Here is a 17,477-nt window from a genome sequence, read left to right as displayed (position 1 = left end):
TAAGGCTTAATTAATATAGGTATTACTTTCTTTTTTTTTTTTTTTTTTTTTTTAATTATACTCTAATTAATTATTATTACTAGCTTTTAATTTAATATAATTACTAAGCTTAATAATAAGCTAAAGTATAACTATTAATTACTTTATTAATTAAATAGATTATTAATTTATTAGCTTATAATTTAATTCTATTTAAAGACTTTAGTAATAATTTAAATATAGCTTTTACCTCTAGCTTTAATAACTTTAAGAGTAAAAATAAATCTTATTTTTTTACTTATAAGAATTATAATATTTATTACCCTATATATATTTAATAACTAAAAATAAATATCTACTTATACTATATTAAGCTAGGTATATAACTATTAATAAAATATAAATAAATATACTTATTATATTAATAAGTCTTTAAATTATATAAATTCCTAGATTATAATAGTAAACTATATATATACTATTATATATATTTCTATAATTACTACTAAGATATATTATTATTAGTATTTTACTCTTTTTAAGTTAATTCTTAATAGATAAAGTCTATTAATTTACTAGTACTTTTAAATATTCTATATTAATACCTTAATTATTAGTAATTTATTTAAGCTTAACTTCTTAAGTAGCTTAATTCTCCTTTAATTAAAAGAGGTCTTAGTAATTTATACCTTATTAAATAGAATTAGCAATATATTTATAATTAGTAATAAGATCTTAATAGTTAAATAATAGATTACTATTTTTAATACTATACCTATTAATTTAATATTAATCTCTATAATAAGATTTACTACTTATATAGTTATAAAGATATTATTCTTAATAAGTAAAGTATATATAATTAATATAAAAAAGGAAAATTATACTTTTAATCTTTACTCCCTATTAAAAATATTATTTAAATTACTATAGTTATATTATATTTAATTTAATAGAGAGAAAGTAAATTATATAACTTTATTAATTTAATTATAATATAAGCTTTTACTTAGTTTTTTTAAACTTTATATTAAACTCTCTTATATATATATAAATTTCTTTATTATAATTTTAATTTTAATAAAGTTTCTTTATAAATTAAGCCTTTATAATTAAACTTATAAAAAAGCTATTATTATTAAATATATTAAAATAATATAATTATTATAATAAATAGCCTTATTTTTATTAATTATATTAAATAGTATAATTTATTAAAAAATATAATCTCTTTAGAGTTACTTTTTAAATTATAATAATACTTATTAAATAAGTTTTCTTTCTTTATAACCTTATATATATTATATATAAAGATTTAAAGAAATAGAAAAAAATATAAAAATTTATAATTAAATATTATTAATATTATTTTATTTTTTATTTTAATTAATTTATTTTAGTTTATTAAAATATACTTTAATAAAATTATTAAACTATATAGCTTATTAAGGGTTAATTAATTAACTTAATCTAAGGCCTTAAGAATTAAATAGTAATTTTAATCTTATTAATTTAAGTAATTATATAATATAATAATATAATATAATATATTAAATATTTTAACTATAATTAAGTTAGCTTAATATACTATATATTAAAAGTAAAATATTTTATTTAATAACTTAATTATTTTTTATTATAATTATTATATTAAATAAAAATAAAGAAAAATAATTATATTATTTTAGATTCTTTTTATATATTTATTTTAATATTAAGTTTTTATTAAATCTTATTAAATTATATAGCCTTATAGCCTTATTACCTTTTTTATTATTTCTTTTTATTATTTCTATATTAAGTTTATTAAGAAAGTTATTTCTCTTTTAAGTTATATTAACTTTTAAAGACTAATATAATAACTATATAATTATACTTTTAATCTTAAGAAAATAACCTAGACTTTAGTAATATCTTAGAGGAATTACTTAAATTAAACTAAGTTAAGGAAATATTAATTACTTAAGTCTATATTTATATTTAAGTAATAACTTACTATAGTTAATAGTATAAATATAAAGGCTATATTATTAATTTCCTTAAGGATATTAGCTATATTTATTAATAATTCCTATTATTACTAATATACTTAGATATTATTATTTTATAACCTTAGAATTAAATAGTATAGCCTTATATAATATATTAATTTTATTTACTATTAAAACTACTAGTTAAGATTATACTTACTATAGGTAATTATTTATATTTACTTAAATAGTTATTATATAATATATTTATATAATATTTATTAATTCTTAGAGAAAGCCTTTAATTAAGCCTAAAACTTCTTATTAAATTTAAAATAATTATATAAAAAATTAATATTTTAAAATTCTAATAATTCTAATTAACCTTATTATTTTAGCTATTATAATTAAATAGATAGCTAATTATTTATTATAAATTATTAAATAGTTTAAATATTTTTATAATATAAATAATTATCTTTAGATTTATAATTTAAAGTATATAATTATTTAACTATATTATCTCTAGAAATACTTTTTTTTATATTAATAATTTAATCTTTTAATTTAGCTTTTAATATAAAATATTAAATTACTTTTTTTTTATAAAATCTAATTAATATAATTTAATTTAATAAAATATAAAAAGATTAAAATATAATAATTAAATTAAGCTAATATAATATTAAGCTTATTATTATATATATTATTAATTTTAATATTTTTAAACTCTTTTAATTAAAGGTTAATTAATATAGATCTTTAGCTTATTCTTTATTATTAATTAATATAATAATTAATTTTTCTTTATTATTATATTAATTACTATTTCTATAGGCTAAGGCCTTAAGGCTATTATCTATAAGGTTAAAGCCTATTTAATAAAATATATTTATATAAACTATTAATAATTAGCTATTATTATATAAGTAATTAATTAAAATAATTTATATATTATATTAGCTTTAAATATTAATATTAATAATTTTTTTATTTTTATTATTATATTATAAAAAAAGAGAATTTTTTACTATTTATTTAAAGCTTATATTCTTATATAAGGTTTAGACTTATATTAAGCCTTATAGTATTATTACTTTTATTACTATTAATACTATTATATTATTATTAAATTTTTAAGTTTATAGCTTTATTTACTATAAGTTATATATTTTAATTTTAATATTAATTTTATAAATAATTTAAAGTTTATTAAAGTTATATTTACTAATAATTAGAGTTTCTATATATTAATTATCCTAGGTATAAAGATATTATTATTAATAAATAAAATCTTAACTAGTTACTATATAATAATAATATTAAAGATTAGCTAATTATTAAGTTTCTTAATAATATTAAAATTAAAAAGTTTTTTTTATAATAATATAGAAAATAATAAAGATCTTAATATATAGGATATTATAATAGTTTTAAATTTTATTACTTAAGAGTAAAACTTAATATTCTTATAAAACTAATTATAAAGTAATCTATAAGAGCTAAATATCTTTTTATAATTTACTTTAAGATATAAACTATAGCTAAAGATATTTAATATCTAAAGTATATCTTTAAATAAGTTTAATTAATCCTAGCCTTTACTATTCCTTGCCTTTTTAACTTTATTCCTTATAGGCTAAAGTAATTTTATAAAGCTATATTAATAAAGTATTTTTTATTATAAATATATTAAGTAATTAATAAAATACTATAATAGCTAATTTATATATTACCTTAGATTCCTTTATATTATCTTTAATACTTTAATATAATAATAAGTAAATAATAAAATCTTATTCTTTATTAAAAAAGATAATAATTATATTAAATATAATATTAATCTATTATAATTATATATTACTTTTAACTTTAATACTCTAGAAATTAAAGCTCTTTTAAATTTAATTATTTAATATTTAAAAAGTCTTTATAAAATATACCTTTTCTAGGGTAAATACTATTATTAATTTAAAGCCTATATCTATAGGCTTAATTATCTTAAGATCTTTTTAATTTTCTTAATAATTAATCTATATTAAAATAGCCTATAGAGATATATATTATAATATAAAGTATAATAAGCTATTAATAACTATAAAAAGGTATTAATTATAAAGACTAATTTAAAGGAAAACCTATATATTATTACTTATTATTTTTATATATAGTTTATTAGCTTTTTTAAATATATTATTAAGCTTAAGTTTAATATTATTAAGTTATAGTTTAAGTATAAATAATAAGTAAAAGGGAATATATATATATATAGCCTCTTTTAAATTAAAGATATATTAACTCTCTATAATTAACCTAGGGTAATAATAAAAAAGATTAATAATAAGTTTTAATATTTCTAAAGAGTATATATTATAATAATAAATTTAAATTAAAAATAATTAGCCTAGTAATATAATAATAACCTTTTACTTATAATTAACTTAAACTTTATCTTTAAAGATCTAGCTATAATTATTAATTATATATAATATTACTAATATATAGCTATATATTATTTATATTATAAATATATATTAAATAGCTTTCTCTTTATATAGATATTTTATTAATTCTATTTCCTATAATAACTTTATAAATATCCTTAATTAGTAAAGGATATAAATCCTAATTATCCTATCTATAATAAAGTATATAATAATACTAATTTAAATAACTTTAATAGAATAATTATAATAGCTTAATTAATTAATATTAATATATCTCTTTATATAAATTAAGTTATTATTATTAATTATTTAGTAAAGTATATTAATAAGCTAAAAGTAAAATTAAAAAGTTATAAAGATATTATAAAAGCTATTTTACTTTATATTAATTTTATAATTAAAGTTATTAGATTTATAATTAAATTTATAAATTAATTAATTATTAAAAAAGATTAATTTACTTAAGAGATTTAATATTTACTACTTAACCTTAACTTAACTTAAAGTATATAAATTATATTATTAATTAATTATAAATACTTAAGCTAATATTAATAAGTAGATTATATTTAAACTAAAGGAGAAAAGTCTATTTATTTTATAAAGAATATTTATTAAAAGTATTTTAATTATTTTAATTATCTTTAAAAATATAATTATTTTTAATTTCTAATTAAGATTAATTACTCTTAATATTTTTATCTTTAGTAATTATTTCTTAATATAGTAAATTATATTTTAAACTATTTTCTATATTATAATTACTATAATAAAGACTTTATATATATTAAGCTAATATTATAACGTACATGATAAGCGGGTGCAACAGACAAGCGAGTGCAACACAACATCACAACATCTCAGATAGAAATAGCAATAAAAACACAACAGACTATTAATTAAGTAAAATTAATCGCTATATTCTTCCATAGACATAGCGACAAGTATCTGACAGGTCCTTGCATTATGTCCTGTCTTGCCGCACGCTCCACAGCGCCTTTCCTTCATTCGCGGAGGCCCTCCTTGACCACCACTTCTCGATGGTCCAGCCACCGCCTGCGCATCAACATCCGTTTGATCAATTACTTGCCTTCCTTCCTCTACTGTCATCACCCCTCCTTTCTGTAGCCGGGTTCTTTTTGCCCTCCGCCGCCGGCTTAGTATCTTATTTGCCTGTTCAAGATCTTGGACCCTGGCCTCTAATAAGGCAACCTTATGCATAACTATCTTTGTTCCCTTGGAAGAAGACCTCAATGCTTCTAGAATTGACTCTGGAGAGCTACTTTTATGCCTTTTGATTCTCTTTTCAAGATATTCAAGCTGAGAGTCGGCTTCAAGGATAGTCTTTGGGGTCTTTGAGACCCAAGGGGTCGAGGGGCTAACTACCTCCTCCACAGGCGTTGGAGTCCGCAGCTGCACATCGAGCTTCGAGATTACACTTTCTGGGTCGAGAGGAGCAAGTCCGGCTCCTCTAAAGGCTGCTTTAATATTTTTCTCTGTCATTGTGGCCTGGTAGGCGGTGTAAAAAGCCGGCAAGAACTCGGTTTTGGAAATGTGGGTTACGGAGCATCTGATCAAATGCTCGATTTCTCGCCCGTAAGCCTTCTTAAGCAGGCCAAAGCACCCGACATCAAGAGGCTGCAGCAGATGAGACGAATGAGGCGGTATACAAAGCGTGATGATTTTATTTGCCTTGCAATATCTCTCAAAGTCGACCGAGTGGTGACTTTGGTGTCCGTCGAGGATCAGGAGACGATAGCGATTCTTTGATTGCTTGGTAGTACACCGGTCGAAGTGCTTTAGCCACTCGAGGCCTATCTCGTTATCTGTCCAGCCATTAGGACTCGTCGCAATAGCCCAATCGCCCGGGAGGTTGCTTTCTCGGTACCAGTGGGCGAGGTGATATTGGCCCGCACCTATGATGAACGGCGGGATCGCTTGGCCCTCGGCATTGATCGCCTGAATGACTGTAATCCATTCCCGGTTTCCAGGCTGCACTGATTTTGGTCTTCCACGCCTTTCAGCACCTGTGACGACCATTCCGCTCGCAATAACGCCCATCATAAAGCCAGTCTCGTCAAAGTTGTAGATTTCATCAGGTCGGATGCCATACTTCGCAATTACATTTGCTACGAGCCTAAACCAGTTGCGAATAATGGTCGGATCTTCACATTTGGCTCTCTGGTAGTCATATTTACGGGGGAAATACGTCTTGAGGTCTTTGTGTCGCTTGACGAAGTTAGAGGCCCAGCGCTTGCCGACAGGCGGCGTCTCGCGGTCGGCGAGCAATCGGTTAGCCATCTCCTCAACACAACGCAGTCGCGGGGAAACCCTCGCGAATCCAGATCGAGAATGAACTGAACTATGATCTGTTCTTCTAGATCAGATAGTTTGCGTGATTTTGGGATAGAATCACGCGTAGAAAGGATACCCTTCTGTCGGCGATATAAAGTCCAATAACGGACCTGGTAGATGCCTGCGGCGCGTCGGAGACTTAATTTTGGGTCATTTTGAAGGGCACGAAGTGCAAGAAGAATCCTAGCCTCAATATTTGGGTCTGGCATATTTGGTGGTTGAAAATTAATTGATTAAGTTGAGAAGATGTAAATTGCGGGATTTTTTGTTGCACTCGCTTGTCTGTTGCACCCGCTTATCATGTACGTTATATAGATAATTAAAGTAAAATAATTTATATTTTTTTTCTTAATAATCTTATTAAGTAAAAAAGAAAAAAAGTATATAATATTATTATAATTTTAATAGAGTTTTTATTCTTTAATATAGAATTAATTTTATTAAACCTTATTAAAAAATATAGCCTTATAGCTTTATAATATTATTTTATTATTAAAGTTTATTATTCTTAAGTATTTTATTTCTTTATAAAATAATTAAAATCTTAATTATATATTATATTAGCTTTAAATATTAATATTAATAATTTCTTTATTTTTATTATTATATTATAAAAGAAAAAGAATTTTTTATTATTTATTTAAAGTTTATATTCTTATATAAGATTTAAATTTATATTAAGCTTTATAGTATTATTATTCTTATTACTATTAATACTATTATATTATTATTAAATTTCTAAGCTTATAGCTTTATTTACTATAAGTTATATATTTAAATAGTAATAATTATTAAGTTATATAGTTTTATAGGTTTATTACTTTTTTTAATATTTCTTTTTATTATTTTTATATTAAATTTATTAAAAAAGTTATTTCTTTTTTAAATTATATTATTTTTTAAAGATTAATATAATAACTATATAATTATTATTTCTTTTTATTATTTTTATATTAAATTTATTAAAAAAGTTATTTTTCTTTTAAATTATATTAATTTTTAAAAATTAATATAATAATTATATAATTTTAATATAATTTTAATAATTTTAATAATATTTTTTATAAAATTAAAAAGAATTATTTAAATAATTTTATAAATTTTAAATTAAAAAAAGATTTTATAGATTTTTATATAAAGTTTTAATTACTTTATATAAATATAAATAAGTAATTATATAATTATTATTTTATATTATATTTAAAATAAAAAATAAAATATAATCCTTAAAAGTAAGAAAAAGTATATTAAGTAAAGAGGTATATAGTAAAGTATTAATTCAGTTTACCCTTTAATATATTATATAATTATAGTGAAATTATAACCTTCCACCGTCTTACTACTTCATCCTTCTCACTCTCAGTAGCCTTCCTCCAATCGTCTATACCTTGCCGAAGTCGGATCAATAATATCTCTGCTTTTAATCTTGTCATATAACCTTTCAGTAGCTCTTTCTCTAGCCCCTTCAAAGTATATCCTGGGAGCCCGAAACATGCTGTATCCTCATTAGTACAAGAGTTCGTTTAGCATTAGATAACTTACCAGAACCCAAGTTGCCTATTATACCAAGGCCACCCCTCAACAGGCCCCTCCCGAGACCCTTGACGCCCATGACCTTTGTGTCTTCATATGGTTTCACAACTATGCCACTAAAGGCATCCCATATCCCATAACAGAATTCCTTCCCTGCGGTTCTGACGCCGCTCCCCAGTCCTGTTATTTCATCTCGGCGGCGAACATCAACATCGAAGACATTTGACGGTGCGTTATGAAAGCCGTTGGCAACATTGTAAAAGAAAGCAACGGGCGCTCTGGCAGTTGCCGCAGCGAGGTCACAAGCATATTTGCCTGTCACACGTGTGATATAGAAGACATGTCCATTTCTGCCACTCTCTCGAGCTTTCCACGAGTTCTTGCGCCCCCGGCGAGCCTCAGTGATTGGGCGACATAATCGTGCAGTTGAGAAAGCCGGTTCGGCCCCGTAAAGTGTCTTACTTGCCATCTTCTGAGCAAGTGCCTCCATATCTGCTTGACTTACATCTCGTGGTCCCTTTTGAGAACGAGAATGCCCATCAACAGTACTGTTTTCTGCCGTTGGGACAATGGGCAAACCTATGCTGCTACGGCGCCTTGTCGCCCTAGAGTGTGGAGAGTTCCTCAACCTTTCAGTGTAATCGGACGTTGCTGTGCCTATGGCTGCTGCAAAGCCTGACACAGCAGCTATGGCACCGATAGCGGGAGACTCAGCCCCTTCGTCCACGTACCAGTGTTTATGTCGGAGCAGCTTGATGTCGGACATCTCAATCAATCCATGATCTCTGAGACAGCCGACGGCAAAGCCGCTCAGATGGGCCCCTGTCTTTCGATGGAGCCAGCTTGCAAGTCTTCCAGGACTCAGGTCGCAACGAAGGCTATCAATGTCCAGACGCTCCTGTATGTCCATAGCCGCACCACCGGATCCATCCTCTTCCCCAATCTGCAGCGCCATTTCCTTTGCTACCGCCACGACATGTGGTTGAAGGGCAAATGTGATACTCTCAGCCAGTATCTCTGCTGTGAGATCTTTGTATGGAACCGCTACTGGTCCCGCACCTGCACGAGCCATCATCTGTCCCCAGAAGGGCTGGTCTCCAAAGAACGGAACAACGACAGTTGGTCGACCAGCCGCTATGCCAGCAGCTGTCGTGCCAGCACCACCATGGTGGACAACAGCTGCAACACGCTGGAAAAGCCAGTCGTGAGGACAATTTCCAATGAGATAAACGCTATCGGGGACTTCCCCAGCACCAACACCTCCCCATCCTTTCGAAACGATGGCTCGAATACCGGCAATCTTGATAGCTTCAAAGATCATGGTCGTGAGTGCTTGGGGATCGTCGACGACGATAGATCCAAACCCAATGTAAACTGGTAGGGATCCGTTGTCGAGGAAGCTGACAAGGTCTGGAGGGGGCGTGTAGGAGCTGGCAAGTGGCAGGAAAGAGAAACCTGTAATGTTGAGGTGGTCGTCCCAGTCAGATGGTTTGGGTATCAACGTCTCTGACCAGAGATAACTGAACGGAATCCGAAGCCTGGAAAGGAGTTGAAAGCCCCAGAGCGGGCTGACGGGATCAAGATGTAGCGTTTGCGTACGGAATTTATTTATCAAGTCCCCTAGGCTAGATAGAGCGTGTAAGTTGAGAACAATTGTGAACAGGTACGTTACTCACCCTTGCCACGTGAGCAACTCCATCATCATGAAGGACAGATAGTTGGCGACCTTGGCATCGGCATCACCATAGCTCATTGAAGCCAGTGGATGGGGGAAGGATTTAGTTGGTGACCACGGCATTGTGAAAACCATATGCAGGGGGATGCTGAGTTTCTGAGCGCAGTGTATATGGCCCATAGATGGTGGGTTGGCAATAATAACGTCGGCCAGGAACAGATCATGGGCAGACTCTACATTAGCAGCCTTTATGGGCTCTCCCATTCCATCACCAGCTTCAATGCAGCTTCTCCAAGTACCGGAAATGATCTCTGCCATCTCTTTTCGTCTCTTCCCGACCTCTCCCCCTTTGAGGCTGTCGCGGTTTGGTAATAACCCAGGATTCTTGACCATGTATGCCATTAGAGCCTCGGGATCACCACCAATGTTGAAGAATTCTATACCTTGAGCTTCAACAAACTCCTTAAAAGCGGCATGCGTGCATATCCGTACTCGGTGACCATAGGGTGGTTTCATAAGAAGTTGCGCAATAGGTATGAATGGTTGAACATCACCACGCGATCCCACGATATGTATCGCGATATGGAGGCGTGGACCCTCAGCTGGCTTCTCTACGCCTGGTACAAACGCGATACTGTTCGTTCGACGAGGTTCGGGGGGCTGTAGTCGTTCCGAGGATGATATATCGCCTGCGAATGAGTCTTTGAAATGCTGGCACCAAACGGCAAGCGCTTGAGGGTTGTCGTGAAACTGAACTTCAACGCGTCCATCGTCGATGACATTACTAGACGGTCCATTGTTGGCGTCGTAGTCGTCGATTACGAGGTGCCCTCGCCCACGGGACTTGATGCGATTGAGCGCCATGTCGAATTGATGGTCGATTACAGTCCAGGTTGCAGAATGCCGCGCCTTGTACTAAATCTACGGTCAAGATGTCACTGCAAAGAAGGACAGGACTTCCAATTCAGCGTTGCCTCGGCTTCCACGGATCCGTCGTTCATGTGCTGTCGATGCTCCCTCTCTCTCACACACATTCCATGGTTGGCGCTGAAGTCATTGTGGGGTACGCAGTGAGACTCAACAAGGACGGTTTGATTCGATTAATTTGTCTTACTTTCGGCACCGGTCTAGACTAAACTTTGATTGCTGGTGCATTGAGTTGATAGGCAACGAGGCAGTTGAGCTGACAACCACTGCCGAATCGTTACAAAGTTACTAACGTACTGTATGTACACTAAATAAAGTACCTAGTCTAAGTTGGTCTTTAGCCACTGCATCCGATAATTCAACACATCTTGTTGTTTTGCTTGCCAACCTACATATGTTGTAACAAAAAGACAACAATCAGCCGCCATTGGCTCTATTGTGTCAGAACACTCTCAATCCTTTTTTGTACCTCAGAAACGTTGGCATGCCCATGACCTCTGAACGCTTCGTACGCCAGCCTATGTGCATGTATTGCTTTCGAGAACAAAGCACGCCTGTCCTTCCATCCTGTAAGCGACCGCAACTTGTCACTTCTGACCCATTGACTAAAGCTGAATACAAAATGCAGCCCCTGAGGAAACGAAGGGTCAGCTTCGTTTGTTGGCACGAAACGCACACCCTTCACAAACCCATACTCTTTGGCCACGGATGTTGCGATCTCATTCAGAGTTTCGTAGCGATAGCCAGAGATATTGAAAGACTGGCCAGCAACGGCGCTCCGTTCCTCATGTTCTGCGAGTGACACATAGGCGTCGCCGCAATCATCCACATGTGTTGCATGCATGATGCTGTTCTCATCTCCAGGGATCCGAAGCACTTGAGAGTGAGCTGCTCGCTGGGCATCTGCATAGTCAAAGATGGTGCCATAATAGCTGCTGGAATAGCCAAAAACACATGTTGGCCTCACAACCGCTGCATCGAAGAGATCGGTATAGTTGAAGACCTTGGCTGAGTTGATAGTACGCTCTTTTAGTATTTCTGGTCCATTTAGAGGCGAGTCTTCGACATGAGCAGCCAGACCAGGTGCATCGTGGAGGGGTGTAGTGCCATAGTCTTTGCAGCCTGATGACCACAGCACGAGGGGTCGTACCCCTTCATTGTTACTTCGCCTCGCCAGCATCTCAACACATGCAATGACTTCTTCGAAATGAGCAGCATAGCCGGGGATCTTTTCCGTGCAACTGACAATCACGTCGAAAGTCTTGGCTAGTTCGAAGAGAGACTCCAGAAAGCCAAGGTCGGTAAAGGACCCAACAACTGGGATAATCTCAGAGAGTGCGAGTTCTTCTTTTGCTCTGGGGTTCCGGATGAGGCCATATGTATTCCAGCCAGCACGAACAAATGCTCGACAAACGGCCAACCCGATGTAACCATTTGCGCCGGTGACTAGTACATTGCGTCGATTTTGGTTGTCCATCGTGATGACTTCACTTTGGTGGGCAACTAACTCCATGCTGATATATTAGCCGGAATGCACGTTCATATATTTCTTGCAATTCGACCTGTTTCGTTATCAACGTTGAAGATTATGTCACCTTAGCAGATATGTTTTATAATACCAATAACGTTATCTACCATCCTAACGTTATGCAATGACCGGTGGCACCTTGACTGTCAGAGCCAACTATACCAACTACACCATACCAACTATAATCTCAAGGATGGTTTGAAGGATTTCTCTGTCAGCACTATCTTCATGTGAAGTGCAACACTGGGAGTGCCAAAACAAAGCGCAACTTTTATTTCTACACCTTTCTCACTTAGATACAACTTTAACTAACCCACTTAAACTGCCGTAGTGGATTCAAATTTAAAATATACCAATAAAACAAATCCATTCAGGTACCTTTGGATTCAACAATACCTTAGTTTATATACCAGGTGGACAAGATATACCAAGGGAGCAAAAGGGAGGAAGGAAGAGTGTTGAGTTTGAGAAACCGACAAGAGAGTCAAAAGAGCAAAAACATACAACAGCGGGGATTCGCTGGTCGTCACCGACCCAACTACTAATCCGCCGGTTAGTGGCTTGACTATGGGAGAGCGGACGGGATCCCGTATTTTCCACTACCTTTGGTCGTATGTACTAAAGTGATTGTACGGAGAGTCTATATTCAATGTTTGTATTTTCCCTAGGGATGTCTACCTACTATATGAGATGAAACCAATAGTTCATAAGTGCATAAGTCTCGTATGTCGCTGGTTCCATAGCTCTCAAACCCACAAATGCTTCTACAGCCATTACGACTCTACTGACAAGATATAACAACGGGCTTCCAACCTTGACAATGGTCAGCATCCCCTCCCATCTGAGACTCATCTTCCTGAATTATATTCAAAGAACAGATGTTATGACAGATACAAGAGCACTGATCCGCCACAGCCATCGTTCTGTTTCGGAAGGGAAAGATGCTGCCCACGAAACAAGATGGATAGCTCCAAACGATGCTCCAAGAAAGCACAGTAGCGGCCAGTATCGGGTCATATACAAAATTTGCGTCCCATTCTGTGATAACACTCACGTCTTCCTCAGTTACGGTGACGGTTGGCTTAACCTTGTGTATATCAGACTCGTCGAAGGAAACACAGGGGTCGGTTCGCTTAGGTGACACATTGATAGAGGTCCATCTATTTGCGTTACTTATGGGCTACAACTTGAACAATTCAACCAAAAGTTTCCCTCCGCGCGTACTACCTCAAGCCTGCTGCAGCCTCAAGCCTTTTACAATCGTTGCCAGAGTCTGTTCGTCCCATATCGAAGGCTCCTATTACCAACATGGCCTCGTCCTCGGCCTTAAGGCCGACCATGCTGGCGCTTGGTCTAACACTTGGTGTTCCAGCCATGCTCTATTTCAGCATACTGGGGGCGTTAGTTATTGCACCTTCACTTCAGGCTCATGCGATCTATCTCCACAAAGTTACCTTGACATGGTTCAAGGATTTAAATACACCAGAGCAATTCGGGTTCGCTCATCACCAAGTTACACCCTTCTACATATCGACTGCCGATGGTATCAAGCTACACTCTTGGCATGTGCTGCCTTTGGCGACGTATGAGGCGCACCAACAAGAACTGATTGCACAAGGACCCGAGGCTGGCCTGGTTGAGAACTTTGAGGATACTATCAACTTCCATTTGCTGAAAGAAAACCCAAATTCTCGATTGGTCCTCTACTTCCATGGCACCAGTGGCACAATGGCCAGTGGTTGGCGCCCTGACAGCTACCGTTTTCTCTACTCGGCTGACCCTACAAATACCCATGTTCTAACATTCGACTACCGTGGATACGGAGAGTCGACTGGCTCTCCCAGCGAGAGAGGCATCATCACAGATGCTACTACCGTAGCCAACTGGGCCATCCACACTGCTGGTATTCCGCCTGAGCGGATCGTAATCTTTGGTCAAAGCCTGGGCTCTGCAGTAGCCATTGCAGTCGTCAATGAGCTGGCTCAGAAAGAGCCTTCAGTTCATTTTGCCGGACTCGTCGTTACAGCAACGTTTGCAGATATTCCTCAGTTGTCGGCCACATATCGCATCGGCGGGTTCATTCCAGTGCTTTCACCAGTAGCCAAGGTGAAGCCACTCTTTGCCTTTTTCGCGCGCCGGCTTTCAAGTACCTGGGATAATATGCAGAGACTGGGCGAGTTTGTCAAGTCGGCTGAGAAGTACGACATCACCCTTTTGCATGCTCAAGACGATACGGATATTCCCATGGAACATTCCGTTAAACTCTACAGGGAAGCTGTCCGAATGGCGGAGAATGCGGACAATTTGACAGAGGATGAGGGAGCACTGCTCCTCAGGGTAGACAAAAACGAGCAAAGCCGTGGAGAAGGTGGTTCAATAACTGTCTGTGCCACCAGGAAAGGTGATATACGACTAGAGATCTTGAAGTATGGAGTACATGACAAGATCATGTCCTATCCTGCGACTGGTCTAGCCATCAGCAGAGCATTTGCTTCTGGAAACACAAAGGCCTCTACGCCGCCATGATAGATTAGCAAAACACAGAGGTATCCCCTAATCTGCGTTGACTCGAGATATCATTATTTGTTGTTCTCACAATAGCTCAGCAGGCACTGCTCATGTTGCCACTCTTTCCGCCCTATGATATTAGTTATTCCACCTAGGTTGTGAAGTATTATAAACTCTTCAACAGTCTCACATCTATATTTTTCATGTTGCAAGCCAGTCTGGCTCTTATTTTGCAATAGATGGGTCTTTTCTCTATCACTTGACTGTTTACTGTACATTAGTATCCCATGTACTCAGTCAGCTACTCGCGTGGTAACATCTCAAAATCAAGCAAGCTAAGGAACAGTCTCTAATAATACCATTTTGAATATAATACATCTTTCTACATTATGCCGCGCTTGATCTCAAATCATACTGCAATATTTGGACACGTTCAGTCCAGAACGGGCATGTTTCATGTAGCAGGTGCTTACACCATGTCCATCAAATAGCTTGTTTTGCACATGCAAAATGTGCATCACCCCAAGTCATCAACGGTGTTCTTGAAATGGACCGTGCTTTTTACTGCCTTATTTAATGGATCCGTTGTTTGTTACGTTGTTCATGTCCCTCACATGAGTCAGCAGTGGCACAGCCGTGCTCTTCTAGACATTGGTGCGATCTGCAAGCGGCTCGACCTGTTCCTTGAGGGTTTCTGTCGAAGTAGGGAGGTCGATGGAATCGGCCTCTGGTACAGGTGTTGTGATCTCAGAGTTCGGAGTCTCTTCTCCATTACCCTCGCCCTCCAGCATAGCGGCTAGTCGAGCTGCGCGTCCTTCTTTCTTGCGAGGCACAGGGGCTGACGAGTCAATGAGTGCTAATAGAAAAGCAGGATGATGGGTAACTTACCTCGTCCATTTTCCTGAACATAGAAGCGCCGGAGTAGGCCAACAGCTTCATCGCGGCCCCAGCCACCCTCAATCTCATAACCAGGCTCAATGTTTCCTCCATCGCCCCCGCCTGGAGGATAGGAGACACCCAAAGTGCCACTACCGTCTGGAAGCTGTGCAGGTTTTGGGGTGGGGTGAGCACTGGCAGTCTGCCCATCGGCACTGACGGGAAGGGAGTTCGCATGGATGCTGAAGACACCACCGGTTCCGCCAAACTTGTCGTTGACGGCGCCGAAGTAGACCTTTTTAATGCCGAGCTGGCGCAATAGAGAAGCACACATAACACACGGCTCAACCGTGACGTACAAGATGCTTTCTCTGACAATCGACCTGTCTACTCGCGCATCAGGATGGCACTTTTGTCCATAGGGGTAAAGATGCCCCTTGGCTCCATCCTCATTGCCTTCATCTGGAGGTCCCGAATCAATGGAGGATGTCTCAGAAGCCGCCTCGGACTGGTTCTCAGCTTTGGGCTTCAGAAACGTCGTTCTTGGCCCGTCCTTTGGGGGGTAAGATAGTAAAGCACCGAGCGCCATGAACTCGGCATGACGAGTACCATTTCGAGTGACATTGGTCGCATTCATGCCCCGGGCGATAATCCGTCCATCGTGAACAAGAACGCATCCAACAGGAGTTTCGTTGGTTTGGAGAGCCAGCCGGGCCTGTAGACGTTGTGTGAGTTTTCATGGGCCAGACGTGCGCAGAGAAAACGTTCCTAAAGGGGAGACTAGGGGGCTTACCATATCAAGGGCTGCTTCTGTAAACTTCATGTGCATCGCTCGCTCAGCTACCACAGCAGGGTCTGTGAATATCGGCTCAAGAGGGATGACGGATGTGGTCGGCTTGGGAGAAGTCGAGATGGATTTGTCATCTTGAAGCTCCAGGCGGGCAAGAGACTCAGGCAGCTGAGATACGCCGGGGGGTTGGTTTTCTTTATCTGCATCCCCATACTGGGTAAGTCGATTCTTGAAAGACTGCATACTGCTAGCAGTAGCACGTGTGGCGGTTGTCTGGAGATCTTCCTGTTGTTGGGGATAGTCTGTCGTGGTCGTATTTGTTTGACTTTTCAGGGCAGAAGGCGACGATGAAAAGTCTGTGTTGCTTTTTGGCTGAGGCTCGTTGTTATCTTTGGAAATTTCCTGGCGATGGTTGCTTCCGTTACTGGCGTTACCCATGCCAGTTTGGTCAGTGTCGCTGGCGCTGGCACTGGCACTGGTACTGGCACTGGCAGTGACGCTGTCACCCTCGCCAGGCATCACCCGACCGAAGAGACGGCGTATAGCTTTTGCACCTGCTTTCTTGGCTGGTGAAAGGCCAAGTGACTGGAAAACTCCCATCCTGTCTGCTCTAGGTACTAAGAGGTCGAGTAATAAGATACCTTAGGTAGGTAGTACTTAACCTTTGAGACTTCGTATACCCTTACTTCACTCTTTCCAGTTTAGTCCAGCGCACCTCTTTATTTCCATCAACTATTTTCTTGGTAGCTATGCTTCTTCGTGTCCTTAGTACGCTGTTGCATACATGAAGAAGTCGCCACTCAACTTAGGTCTCCTTTACGTTGCGCCTTATGTTGCTCCTCAAACAATATATCCTTATCAACACACGAGTGATACGTCTTTGTCGTAT

At 35.7% G+C, this 17,477-nt stretch overlaps 4 protein-coding genes across 4 annotated transcripts; 1 reads left to right on the top strand and 3 right to left on the bottom strand.

Annotated features, from left to right (window-relative positions):
• Nucleotides 1-8,058: 8,058 nt before the first annotated feature.
• On the bottom strand, nucleotides 8,059-10,823 carry FPOAC1_005122 (uncharacterized protein; the record flags this gene model as incomplete). Its single annotated transcript, XM_044849653.1, has 3 exons — nucleotides 8,059-8,246; nucleotides 8,294-9,909; nucleotides 9,961-10,823. The coding sequence occupies 3 exons, from the start codon at nucleotides 10,821-10,823 to the stop codon at nucleotides 8,059-8,061; spliced, it is 2,667 nt and encodes an 888-aa protein (XP_044708363.1).
• A 496-nt stretch (nucleotides 10,824-11,319) lies between these two features.
• FPOAC1_005121 (uncharacterized protein) lies at nucleotides 11,320-12,399 on the bottom strand (the record flags this gene model as incomplete). Its single annotated transcript, XM_044849652.1, has 1 exon — nucleotides 11,320-12,399. One exon carries the CDS (start codon nucleotides 12,397-12,399, stop codon nucleotides 11,320-11,322), a length of 1,080 nt encoding a protein of 359 aa, XP_044708362.1.
• A 1,323-nt stretch (nucleotides 12,400-13,722) lies between these two features.
• FPOAC1_005120 (uncharacterized protein) lies at nucleotides 13,723-14,940 on the top strand (the record flags this gene model as incomplete). The annotated part of the gene is made up of 1 exon (XM_044849651.1): nucleotides 13,723-14,940. One exon carries the CDS (start codon nucleotides 13,723-13,725, stop codon nucleotides 14,938-14,940), a length of 1,218 nt encoding a protein of 405 aa, XP_044708361.1.
• A 626-nt stretch (nucleotides 14,941-15,566) lies between these two features.
• FPOAC1_005119 (uncharacterized protein) lies at nucleotides 15,567-17,188 on the bottom strand (the record flags this gene model as incomplete). Its single annotated transcript, XM_044849650.1, has 3 exons — nucleotides 15,567-15,760; nucleotides 15,811-16,513; nucleotides 16,592-17,188. 3 exons carry the CDS (start codon nucleotides 17,186-17,188, stop codon nucleotides 15,567-15,569), a joined length of 1,494 nt encoding a protein of 497 aa, XP_044708360.1.
• Between the last annotated feature and the right edge of the window lie 289 nt (nucleotides 17,189-17,477).

This window comes from Fusarium poae, chromosome 2 (genome assembly GCF_019609905.1).
Source record: "Fusarium poae strain DAOMC 252244 chromosome 2, whole genome shotgun sequence".
Lineage (NCBI taxonomy): Eukaryota > Fungi > Ascomycota > Sordariomycetes > Hypocreales > Nectriaceae > Fusarium > Fusarium poae.
The sequence above is the reverse complement of the archived record's forward strand: the minus strand, read 5'-3'. Positions and strand labels throughout refer to the sequence as shown.